At 51.3% G+C, this 13249-nt stretch overlaps 1 protein-coding gene across 37 annotated transcripts in view; it reads right to left on the bottom strand.

Moving 5' to 3' along the window:
- Positions 1-13249, bottom strand: part of PCNT (pericentrin) — a 142014-nt gene that overhangs the window by 14431 nt on the left and 114334 nt on the right. For 25 of the 37 annotated variants that reach the window (XM_023630345.2, XM_023630348.2, XM_070252648.1 and 22 more), the window contains 7 exons: positions 12277-12431; positions 8705-8875; positions 7818-7991; positions 6823-7018; positions 5124-5346; positions 4627-4777; positions 3245-3931 (listed from right to left, as the gene is read on the bottom strand). In XM_023630345.2, the coding sequence (XP_023486113.1) occupies positions 3245-3931; positions 4627-4777; positions 5124-5346; positions 6823-7018; positions 7818-7991; positions 8705-8875; positions 12277-12431 (1757 nt within the window). The remainder of the gene's footprint in view (positions 1-3244; positions 3932-4626; positions 4778-5123; positions 5347-6822; positions 7019-7817; positions 7992-8704; positions 8876-12276; positions 12432-13249) is intronic. The other 12 variants (XM_023630353.2, XM_070252656.1, XM_070252657.1 and 9 more) reach the window with 1 other exon arrangement.

Here is a 13249-nt window from a genome sequence, read left to right as displayed (position 1 = left end):
GCAGTGCACATGGGCATACCCCCCAGCACCAGGTCCCTGGGGGCGGGGGCTGCTCTACACACTGCCCTCCATCCAGACCCCTCAAACTAGGTCACCCAACACCCTCCACACCAGGGGTTTCGGGTGTAACATGGATCACTCCAGAGTTTCAGTGGTAAAGTTTTTATCTTTATTTCTGGAAACTATTAGGCTTTCACCAGGCCCAGGGTCGGCATGAGGGAAGAGGAGAGGAGCCTGCAACGCTGAGACAGGATGAAGCTTCGCAGGCCAAGTTCTGCTTCCCCACCCCCAACACACCCACACGTGCGTGCCAACACACGTGCACTCACACAAAACTTGCACACACATGCTGACGCACGGAGATAAGCACACAGGAACACGCTCCCACACATGAACACGCTCCCACACACGAACAGTCACTTGAACACACGCACACCGTCAAGCTGGGGCAGCCGAGTCACGGAAGGCCTCGACAAACGGAAACCTCCCCCCGTGTGAAATGCTCTTCACAACAGTGGTGCCTGGGAGAAACCAGCCGACAAGTGATAAGTGTGAGAAGGGCAGCAGGGGTGGGGAGAGTGCATGGCAGAGCCTCCACAGGTGAGGGGCCTCCTAGTGGGGAAATGAAGACGGAACAGGCAAGAGTCGTCCCCGTGACTGAAGTCACGCAGACAAGGCTCCACCATGTTGGGGAAAGAACCTCAGAAGCCAAGAACCCAGCTGAGCCTCCAACTAGGCGGCCTGTGCACAACACAGACCACGCGCTTTCTGGCTGTGCACCTTCTCAGGGATGCAGTTTACAGACTTGCCCTTGCTGACATCATCTCAGTTAATGCTCAGTTTTGTGAGGAAACAGGGACTGTTATTGATCTATTTTCCGGATGGAGAAAGTAAGACACGAGGGGACTGACAAGTTTATTTTGTTTAGAAAAGATGAAACTGGCCCTGAAATGACTACCTTGGGAGGTCTCGGCCACTATGACTAGAAAATGATTGTAGAATCCTGAACAAATTAACCGTCTACAGTAAAAATAACACCAAAAGGGCTACATCACTTAAAAACACATATCAAGGTGCATCATGAAGAATAGTTATTAATTTAACTTAGAAAACATTTTCTTTGTCTTTATGTTTTTAAGCAATCAAGTTACCACTCATTTTTACCAAAAAAACCCCAAAATTAAATAAAAGGGTTTGTCTGAAAACTTTCTATATGGTTTGGGGAAGTCCTCTGAGAAGAACATGAAGGCTACCAGACCCCTCTTCCCAAAGGAAAAAAGGCCAACACACACACACGCGCACACACACACACAAGCTTGAACACATTCTGGGGGTCCTGAATCACCAAGGCCCACGCAGGAGCTTGATTCTACTCGCCTCCTTCACATACCAACTTGGGACCCCTTCCGGCCACACTCTGCTCACTCTGTCACCTCCAAACTATTCTTCCACTTTCCAAGATTGCTGGTGACAAAACACTAGGATTTTTAAGGTTGTTTACCAGAGCAAAAAGTATCAATCATTGCTGACACAAGCTACAATGTGGATGAACCTCAAAAACACCACAAAAAAAGCCAGACACAAAAGGCACTAGAGCGCATAATTCCATTTATGTGAAATGTCTGGAATAGGCAAATCCACAGAAACAGAAGGTAGATTAGTAGTTACTGGGGGCTGAAGAGGGAAATGGAGGGTATGGGGTTCTGTTTTGGGGTGATGAACATGTTCTGAAATTGCCTAGCGATGGCTGCACAACTCTTTGAATATACCAAAAAACACTGAATTGTGCAATTTAAATTGGTGAACTCCACAGTGTACAAACTGTATCTCCACAAAGCTGTTAAAAAATAGTACTCACATCCCTCATACAAACTTACAAAACTAATCTTATAGCATTTTGGAATCTGACTTATCCTTGTAACATTTAGAAACCTAGAGTTTCATTCTTAGAAACACACACACTTCTCGACGACTTCATGGCAAGCTAACCACTACAAAGACCAGGCCATTTGTTTTCCTTGGGTGTTTTAAAAAACTTTTTATAATTTCACAAAAAACAAAACAGAAAGAGCGAAGGTATTTTAAGGTTTTTAAAAACATTTTTCAAGAGGGGAAAATATCAATCCATGAGAAGACACAGGACATAATCTTCTCAGAAACAAAGGCTTCTGGTTTACATAAATAAGGCTCATGCAAAAAATAAAAGAGCGAACACTTCCCAATCCAACCTGTGAGGCCAAAACCATCCTGATATCAAAATCAGACATGTCACAAGAAAAGAAAACTACAGACAAATATCCCTTATGAACATAGATGTAAAATCCTTAACAAAATACTAGCAAACTGAATCTAGCACTACACAAAAAAGAACTACACACCAAAACCAAGTGTCATGCATCCCAAGAATGCAAGGATGGCCCAACATGTGAAAATCAACATTATACCCAAATCAAGAGAACAAAGGACAAAAACCACAGATCTCAAAAGATCACTGAAAAGGCAAATTCAATGCTGTCTCATGATTAAAGATAAAAAAATGTTGAATAAACTAGGAATAGAAAAGAATTTCCTCTGATAAAGGGCATCTACAAAAGTCCCACAGCTACCATCACACTTAACTGTGAAAGACTGAAAGCTTCCCTTAAAATCGTTAACAAGACCAGGATGTCACCTCCCCACTTTCATTCAACGCTGCACTGTAAGTTCCAGCCACGGCAGCTACTCAAGAGGAAACAAAAGGCATCCAGATGGGAAAGGAAGAATCAAACTACGTCTATTTGTAGACGGTATGATCTTGTACATGGAACATCCCAAGGAATCCATTAAAAAAATATTGGAACTAATAAACAAGTTTAGCAAGGCTGCAGAATACAAGATCAATATATAAAAATCAACTGTATACACTAGCAATGAACAATCTGAAAATGAAATTAAAAAAATAACTCCATTTACAACAGCATCAAAAAATAATAAAATATTTAGGAATAGATTTAACAAAAGAAGTGCAAAGCTTGTCACCTGAAAGCAACAAAACAATCTTGAACAAGAACAAAGTTGGATGACTCACACTTCCTCATTTTGACCCTGCTACAAAGGGTAGCAACTGGAGTGTGCAGCGTGAAGAGACACACACAGCCAACAAGTCAGAACGGAGCCTGAACAAACCCCACGTCACACGGGACTGTGCTAACCCTCCGATGGCAATGCTGCTAAGGGCTGATATCTGGCTGACGGCGGCTCTCACCAGTCTCTCCTTGTCTCTCTGCCGCTGCTCCCATTTCTCCGCATCTGCTTGGCTCTGCCTCGTCTCTGCTCTTCTCCTCGTGGCCTTGCGTCCTTCTTGGTCTGCCACTCCCGCGTGTAACTGTTCTAACTCTGTCTGCAGCCATGCTGGCTTCTCCCCCTCTCTCTCCAGATAACATCTCAGCTGTGATTTTGGGGTCTGCAGGGCCTCCACAGTGGATCTCAGCGAGACACTTACCTCCTTCTCTTTCTGCAGCTCCTGACAGCGCTTATGAACTTCGGCCTCCAGCTGCCGCTGAGAGCGCATGGCTTGCTGCTGCACCTTCTCAAGCATTGCTTGCAGTTCCACCACACGGGCCTTCTCGTCCTTCAGCTTCCGCAGCAAAGCGTGATGCACCTGGGTCTCCTGGTGAGCACAGGCCTCCTGTGTTCTCCGGCTCAGCTGCTCCGTCAGGAGGCGCTCGTGCTGTAAGGCCTCAGACAGCTCCAGCGAGCGGCCCTTCTCGACCTCCAGGCTCCTCTGCAGCTCGGAGAGCTGGCTCCGCTCCTGCGCCAACAGCGCCTCACAGCGCGAGTACTCGATCTGCAGCTCCTTCTGAAGGTTGTCCTTTGCTGTTTGCTCATGTTTTAATGCAACACACAGTCGATTACTCTGAGCATATTGCTTCTCCAAAGATATTCTTAACTCCTATATCGGGGGAAAATAAAATCAAGAAGAAAAGTATCTAAATAGTTTTCCTGCCCAAGTTTCCAAGCAATTACACCTTTTGAAATTTATCCTATGGATAAAAGAAGTATGATCATTATTTTTTTAATCATGGATGAAATACTTTTTTGAAAGAAGCATTGAGTAAATGCACATACACATCCTGGCTTCATTCTCCTTCCTTAGAATCACAACACGCAGGACACTCAAGAGCATATACATCCCGCACTGAACCTTGGTCTCTGTGCTGCTGAAGAAGCTTCACCCTCACCATGAACCGATGGTCAGCTGGTTCAGGACTACAGAGCACCTGCCAGACAAGCAGTCACATCACAGCCTCCACCCAGATGGAAGCCAGGTCACCACCATGTATCCCGTGTGACCCAGGATAAACGTGAGGCTGCGCTCTGTGCAGGCGGGCAGCAGGGAGGCTGCATGCACCTTACAGAACCAAACGCTCAGAGACGATGAGAGTTGCGTGCCCGTCACGCTGTCTGTCACCACAAAGATACTATTATACCTGAAGATACAGCACTTGCTCACTGCCTCAAATCCTGTCACCTGGGCACACCATCACAGACAAGAATAATGGGCACGGAAGAGGACAACTGCTTCCTGGTTCTAGTCGCTACTAGCTGGGATGCGTGACCCGGGGCCCAGCCCTGCTGCCCAGTCACCTCCAGGGTCTTGGAGCTCTGGCCTTCCCTCTGCAGGTGCTGCAGCTGCTCCTCCTCCAGCTGGCTCTGCAGGGCACGCTCCTTCATGCGCTCGCTCTCCAGCTCCTGGAGCACGGCCTTCAGGTCGTTCTCCTTACTGTCCAGCACAGACCTGTGTGGGGAGACAGGCCGCCACACCCACGTCACAGAATGCTCGGAAAGGGAGGCCAGCACCCGGGGGCCAGGGGCTCCCAGGATGGGGAGGGCAGAGCCCTGTTGCCTCCTCGTGACCTGCACAAGTGCTCAATCCCTCCTTCCCACTTTATTAACCCACGGGACCCGGTGCTCTTCTCTAACGTCCATTAAAACACCCGGCACACCAGAGGCTCCCTTTTACCTCAACACCAAGAAGAATGTGGCAAGAACTACGTAACTCCCATTAGTTATTCAACACAAAGTCTGATGACCATGCAGGGGCAAGAAGGAGCTGCGTGTTGGTGACAGGCCATGGCCCGTACCTCAGCTGCAGGACCTCCTTCTGCACATCGTTGAGGGATGCTAACAGCCTCTCGTTGTCCTGCTTACACTCAGAGAGCTCAGATTTCAAATCTCTGACTGCATTCTGTTCCACCACCAGGAGCTTCCGAACATCGTTTGCTTTTTCTTGCTCTTCATTCAGGGTTTTCTGCAGGTCACTTGCTATACATTTCTCCTGTTCAACCTTATATGCCAGTAACTCAACTAAGAAAGAGATTAAAGAACATAAAATAGCATTATTCATGAGTCCAAAGTGGGCCTACGAATGATTCAACAAATTAAAAGCAAACTAGTCAAGGGATGTGGATGTATTCATTTTGGGGGAAATGAAGTTTTGAGGACCTAGAGCCACTATTTCTGACAGAGTCAGGACAGTTGGGGACATGTTTCTTCACTGGCTTGGCGCCAGCTTCTCCATCAGGCACAGCACCAGGCCTTGCCCTCTTGGCTGGGGAGCACCCAGAGACACACAGGCAGAGAGTGGGCATGACCCATAGTGGCTGCATAGGCTACAGGACATGATGTGGCTCCCCAGGGGTAGCTTCTCAGGTCAGGGTGTCCCCAAAGGCAGAGTTCGGAGCTGGGACAAGATGGACCAGCAAATCCGAGGCCACTCAGAGCCCATCCTGCGTGGTGCGGGGACACCAGATGTGACCACCCCCAGAGTCATCCTAGAACGTCAGCCCACTCGCCACTGCTATGCTTAATAGCACCTGACAGAGACAACTCCAGCCCAGACAGCTTCACTGGAGAATTCTTCCAAGACTTAAGGGAAAAATAAACCCGGTTCTATACAAACTCTTCTGGAAAGCCAAAGGGGAGGAGACACATGCCAGTCCATCACGAGGCTGGTGATACTCCAACACTAAAAGCAAAAGAAAACTAGAGACCAGTATCCCTCATGAAAACAGGTGCAAAATGTGAGTAAATCTAGTCCAGACATGTACAGAGGACAACAGACTAAGCAGGGTCCTGGCACGAACACAAGGCTGCTCACTGGACAGAACTGGTCCATCCTTCAGCATCCAAACTAGGAAGAGAAGCAGTTGCTAGAGCAACAGAGAGCATCTGTGAAGATGCCATATTGAAGGGGAACAGGTGGAGCACGTCCCCATGGCTGGAGCAGGCTGGACATCTGCCGTGGGCTCTAGTCACCGTCAAGCTCAAGGGCCGTACCAGTGTGACTGGCAAGAAAAGGAGGCCGATGGGAAAGGGAAACATACAGTGTTTCTTACTCACAGATGACGTGAGTGTCTATAAAAATCCCCCAAAATCTAACTTAAATGTAGAAACCCATAATAGGTTGCTGAAGCTTAGTGGGAGCTCCAGAGACTCTCCCAGACATGGTCCTGCTGGTGCCCAGCACCCTTGCATCCACGCAGGCTCCCCTCATCCGCTGGGACCCTTGGCAAGGCCTCCACCCTGGCGGGGGCCCCTTCTCCACCCTGATGGGCCTCTCAGGGTCATTTTTACTCAGAGTTCTATGAACCCAGCCAGTGTTCTAACGCCGAGGCCGCCTGCTGCTGCAGCCGGGGACCTGGAGAGACCAAGACACCACTCCTGCCACCAGATCCAGCACTGGGTGCGGGAGGGGCTCGTGAACCTGTGTGCCACCTTACCCATAGGGGGACATCAGGTGGGCATGTTTCTCAGGGCTGGGACACAAGGGGCAGCACCCACCCTGCCTGCGCAGCTGGTGCTCCTGCTGGCTCCCTCGGGCCTCCACGCTGGTCAGAGCTGTGCACAGCTGCTGCAGCTTCTCCTGGTTCTGCAGGTGCGTCAGCCGCAGCTGGGCGCGCAGAGCCTGGATCTCTGACAGCAAGCTGCTCCTGTCAGACAGGCGCAGGTGCTCTAAGGACTTCTCCTGCAGGTCTCCCTGGGGGCAGGTGGGTGGAGGAAGAAGAGCAGAGTCAGACGGAACTTCACAGCCCCACAGAGGGCTCTGCCAGGGAGGAGTGCCCACCCAAATGGGAAAACGGGATGAGAAGCAAGCACACCCGGAGGGCTGGCGAAGGGCAGGCCAGTCAGGGTGCTGGTGGCTCCAGGGACAAGCGGCCCACCCTCTGCAAACTTGCGCCTTCAGCTTCACCGGTACAAGCATGGTGATTCTGAGTCTAGTCCCTGACCGGGGCTGAGAACGAACTCGCAGGAGGACACTCATGCAAATGCGTGGTGTGGGATGCGGACACAGTGGCCCCTGGGGACCCTCTGCTCCCACACACCTCTGCTCCAAGGCACCTTGGTCTTGCTTCCTGGGCCTTGCCTATGCCCGGGGGCACTCTGACCGCTGTAGACCCTCTGTCTGGACTTAGGAGGGAACCGGTGGAAACAAGACTCCCAGGGCACTCGCAGCACTGACACCCTCCAACCTGAGCTCAGTGCTCAGAATCTTGGCTGGGACGCTTAGAATTGCTCTTTGGCTTTCAACTAAAGGCAAGTTATTTCCAGAACAGACTGTGGTTGTAAAGAAAGATAAACGCGTAGAATTTTCCAGTTTATGGAATTTACGTGTAAAAATGCAGTGTTAGACTTGGACTGAAGCAGAATTTCCTCCTCAGTCACTGCCATGTTCTGAGGTCGAGCGCAACGTGGAAACCAAAATTCATATCAGAAGCAGGCTCTGTCACTCTCTCTACCAGTGGGGGCTCCAGGGTGCGAATGGAGGCAGTGCTCACCTGCTCTTGGACCACCTTCTCCAGCCTCTCCAACAGGCAGCTGCAGTCCCTGGGATCAGAGTCACCGACTCGGGGCTGCAGCTCAACTTTAAGCATCTCCCGTTCTTTTTCAAAGGCCTCCTGGATGACTCGCAGAAATTCTCCTCTCCAGTCAAGACACACATCGGCAGGTTCCTAAAATATTGGAACAAGGAGCTTGGTGTTCTTACAAATGCATCCTGCAGGTTAAACAGAAACCACCTGACACACCCATGACCATCCAGAGGCAAGGCGAGCCAAGGCTGCCATTGCAAGCAGAGAAATTACTGAAGAAGACGGTAAAATGAGATGGAGCAACATCGGCTCCCGCCACTGCACGGGGCCCTGGGTCTAGGGAAGGCTCAAGGCTGTAAGTGGCACCGGAGCACGTGCCTGCACGGGGCTGGCTACCCTCTGGCCACCTGCTCTGAGCCGCCCACCTGCTTCCCTTGCAGGGTGGGGAAGCCTGGGCCACCCTCAGGGTCTTGCCCACTGCTCCCTCCACACCCTGTGGCCAGTTGGTCCCCGTGGGTTCAGCTTGTGGCCCTTGCCTCCACACTGCCTCTCTCTCAGCCGCCCTGGCTCCTTGGCCACAGAGTAGAGGCCGAGACCCTGTGGGCTCAGGCCCGACCCCTACACCCAGCTCCCCACTATGTGCCCCCAGCAGAGCTCTGCCATGCCCCCTCCTGCCCTGACTGGACCTAGAAGGTGCTGGCGCGGGGATGGTGCCCAGCGACTGTGAGTGAGGGGGTGCCTCCTGCCCACTGCGGACCCACCTCTGGTTCCCTCATTCTCACTTATTTGGCCGAGCAAGTCCCTCAAATTGGTCCATGCCCACTGCTCTTCTTTCACACGGAACACATCTGTACCTTCTCTCCCTTTTGGGGTGCTGGGGTCGGATGCCCCCTCAAAGCCGGCACTGCCTCCAATGGGCCCTGGCCTTCCCGTGGAAAGCACTCAAGGGGGGCGCAGTGGGGCCCACGGTATTCGGACAAGGCCAATATGTGGTAGCTCTCGTCACACACCATCTGCAGCAAGGCCTGCAAGGGGACAGCATTTCAGAAAGAAGGAACAGCAGCTTGAAACCACTCATCCACTTGCTGACCTGCCACAACCCAGCAGCGCTCCCTGGCCGTGTGCATGGTGCCCGAATGGCTCCATGCCACAGAGCAGAGCCTGCTGTTGTAATGCGAGGCTTCCAGATGTTCCTCCTCCACAACGTTCAGAGACCCCTGGAAACTGGTTTTGAAAGATTGAACTTCTGTGTAAACTACACCAAGGATGGCCCCACCTGCTCCCTCATGGTGGACACTGACCCTCCCCTCAGCCTGGGTGAAGCTCAGGGCAGGGCCTCGGGCCTCCTTCAGTGCCAGGTCATGAAGACACCACGCACCACGCTGGCTCTCCTGGGCCCACAGCTGCCACGCTACAAGGAAGCCCAGGGAGCCGCATGGGAGGCCTGTGCAAGGCCTTGGGGAGGAGGTACCTGCAGATGGCACCAGGCCAGCTACTGACCACTCCAGCCCTCCAGTGGTCGCAGTGGGGCCCAGACATGGGCAGCAGAGAAGCAGTGGCCAAGGCGCCCTGTGGGAATCCCTGCCCGTGGGGTTTGTGAGCACAGGAACGGATCCTTTGCACTACGGGGGACTTGGAGTGTAGTTACAAACCAATGGGAATCAGGACATGCATGCCGGCCATCTGTGCCCTGCCCACGGGGGCTAAGAGAGCATGGTGGCAGCTTCCCCAGAACTATCCTCACGGGGGAGCTGGTGCTACAACACATACAGAGTCCAAAGGAACTGCAATTGTCCTCACCCTATCTGCAAAGACTTGCTCAAGGGGCACGTTAGGCTTAAAACTCTGAGGAAAAACAAAACAACTAATAAATGTCCCAAACAGGGAAATGTAAAAAGAGCAATGAAGAGCCCTATGATAGAATCTAATTAGCTAACTAGAAATAGGTTTTGCTGTAATTCTAATTATGGATCAATAAAAGCAAAATATTAAAAGTGCTAGAAACCAAACTACATATTATGTTTAATTATCTTTAACAATCTAAAACAATTTCACTTTAAAAACAATTTGTTTGATATAAAATGGATGCAAATTACAGCCCCTGTGTGTATGGAGGAACAGAGATCAGGTAGGGCAGGCGGGAGCAGGTCGCAGGTGAGACCACAGGCCCTGCCTCCCCATTGCACCTGCTGCCCGTCCTCTGTCCAGAGAGGGCCGACGGGAAAAATGAGGGAAAGCAGGAATGCTCTTGCTGCAATGATGGCCACTGTCTAGTCTTTAAATAGAAACATCAAAGCCTAAGTATAAAGAATTATGATTAACCACCAAATTTATTCCTTAAAAATTAGGATTTCTTCTACTATTAGGTTGCTTATATTGGAAACACTAACAGAAACATTGTCTTTGATATTTTATGTCATGTAAAAAATTGAGAAATGCAAAACAATTTTTTTAAGCTAGAAAAATATTACTCCAATTTCAATTCTTAAAGGAGTAAGATAAAGTTTTATTCTGAACACAATTTCAGAGGTTTTACTTAAAATTGTTTGCTTGGGAATACTTGTACTATTTGCTCACGATAGTGGCACTACATCATTTACTTATTCAGCCAAATGTATGTCAATGCTTTTGCCATAAAACGATTTGCCAAAGTGGGAAGAGAAAAGAAAACCTATACAAAGTTCCACAAAGACTCTGCCTTCTGGGTGGGGGAGGTGAACTACCCACGTGGTGGTAAGTGTTTCATAATATACACGTTACTGATAATCACGTTGTGTACTTTAAACTTATACAACGTCATATGTCAGTTAAAGCTGGGAAAATTTTTTATTTTATTTTATTTTTTTAAGAAAGATTAGCCCTGAGCTAACATCTGCCGCCAATCCTCCTCTTTTTGCTGAGGAAGACTGGCCCTGAGCTAACCTCCCTGCCCATCTTCCTCTACTTTATATGTGGGACGCCTACCACAGCATGGCTTGCCAAGCGGTGCCATGTCTGCACCCGGGATCTGAACCAGGGAACCCTGGGGCACCAAAGTGGAACGTGTGAACTTAGCTGTGCCACTGGGCTGCCCCCGGAAAATTGTTTTTTTAATTCTGCCTTCCAAGTTAAATTCCAGGATGCTGCGTGTGGCATCCCTCCTCCTTTGTCCGAGGAGAGGCCAGCTCCAATACCACAGCGCCCACAGCCTCAGCTCCTCCAGGACTGCAGCATGACAGTCAACGGCAACCTGCTCTGTGACCCAGGAGAGGGCCACGAGCTCCAGGCACCTGGGCCACAGGAGCCCAGCCCTTCAGGAGGGCTGAGGGCAAGCTGTATGGTGGCCAGGCGATCACATCTGCCAAAGAGGGGAGGGAGGGTCTTCTTGGGGGCTTGGGGGATGTGCTTCTCGAAAAGAGGCTCAGAAGAAGCATCGGGCCCGTCCCCGTGAGACACCCAGCAATGCCGCAGCCTTCCTGCCACCTGAGGACAGCCAGCCGATGGCAGAAGGGAGGAACGAGTGAGCATGGGCACGCTGTGCCATGCCGGGTGTGCACCTGGAGCCACCCCGCCCAGAAACTTTTGGCCTGGACCAGTAATACGTGCTGTGCCATTTGAGCTGGCTGGGTCAGGGCTGAGACTGCCCGTCAAAATCTCCCAGGTCACTGTACAAGCCGAGCAAGACAGTCTTCCTTCTCAAGGGCCAACTTAAGGAAATGTAAAGGGCAAGGAACCAGAACCATCTGCTAAACAGACTCTGGAAGGCACCTCTTGAGCAGCACACTCTGACAGCGAGGCTGGGCGGGGTCGCCGATGTGACCCCACAGCCAGGCGCCTACAGAGTAGTGACCCTGCCACCTTGACACGCACCGTTCTCTGTGCTCTGCGGGTGGCAGTTGACATTCGTGGTGGCCACTTGCCTGTACGTAGGGGCTTGGCAGGGCAGCCCTGGTCCCAAGCACACCCCTAAGTCAGCTCAGGAAAGGCCAAAGGCCAATCTCCAGAATAAATGTCAAACCACGATCCCTTCCCAAACGAGGGTCAGGGGTTCTGACACCTGAACTAGCATCGAGACAATTAAGTCCAGCCTTGCTGTTCAGGATTCACTACAGCACCTGCGCCTGCAGACCACGCACTGGGCTCTGATGGGCACCGCTGGAAGAGCTGGTCACCCCCTCGGGGACCGCCGTGCCTCAGGCTTCCGCGGCCCCCACAGGCCTGCTGTGCCAGGGTGTCACTGGGACCCCTGTCTCCTCACAACAGCAGCTTACCTCCTTCCAGAGACACTCACGTAAGGCACGAAGTTAGAGCAGAGCTGCAGCAGATGGAGCTGTGCGAGCAGAGCGTGACTATCATGCAACACGACCCACACCCACGGTGCGGTTTTAAGTAGGCCAGAGACAGAGGCCCATAGACACAGCTTGCCCTGCTCCCTGTTGGCCATTACCTTCACTTGCTTCGGGTGGACTTCCTTCTCCCTCATGGCTTCTAGTGGCCGTCGGAACCTTCTAGAGGCAGGAGGAGGCACTGGAGGACCAGCAGTGGGAGTTTTGAGTCTTTCTGAACCTTGGTTTAGGATCTCTCCAAACCCTGAGCCATCACCTAAAAACAGCACAAAGTCAGGTCCAAAATTGCAATTCTCCCAGGGTATGCTCTGCAAAGAGCAGTGGGGGCGGTCAGATCCCTGCTTCCCAGGCAAGCACGGCCCTGAGATGCCCAGGAGAGCTACGGCTGTGGCTCCTCTCACTGAAGAAAATATCAGTGAACCACCAAAGACGGCAAAAATACTTTTATAAAAAATGCAAGATGAGAACTACACACATTAAGAAAATGAATATTTTGCATGTTTAATACATTAACATCCATGATTTGAACATAAAACTACAGATCTCAGTTCACTCTCAGAGACGACTATACAGAGTGACTGCCTTGAGAAGGATGTGCACGGGGCCTGTGCTCTCCAAACTCAAGGAAGGGACGAAGACGGGCCCAAACCCATGAGGATGGGGAGAGGAGGCAGCAGGGAGAGGAGGTGGAAGATGCTGACCGCGAGGGCAGGCTGGGAGCAGCTGGACCAGCAGTGGACGGCTGGTCAGGGAAAGGGAAACAGACCTGATGTGGGGGTAGGAAGAAAAGCTGCAAAACCAGGCAGCCCGGGCTGCGGAATTCTAAACTGGGCTAGAATCTGAGACTCCGGGAACCTCTGTCTGACGGAAGGGGCCTCAAAACAGAACTCAACCCTCTCAGAAGCATGCAGGCCCTCGATCCTTTCCCAGCCCTGCAGCCCAGGCCAGTCCAGGAAGGCTTGTGAGCACAGGCTCTGGAAGTCAGAGGGAGATGCCCTGGGGATGCACAGGAGCAGACCTTCCCGCTGCTGCTCCCCACCTGCACCCAGCTCAGGAAAGGGAGGGAGGACTTGG

This window comes from Equus caballus, chromosome 26, assembly GCF_041296265.1.
Source record: "Equus caballus isolate H_3958 breed thoroughbred chromosome 26, TB-T2T, whole genome shotgun sequence".
Taxonomy (NCBI): domain Eukaryota; kingdom Metazoa; phylum Chordata; class Mammalia; order Perissodactyla; family Equidae; genus Equus; species Equus caballus.
The sequence above is the reverse complement of the archived record's forward strand: the minus strand, read 5'-3'. Positions and strand labels throughout refer to the sequence as shown.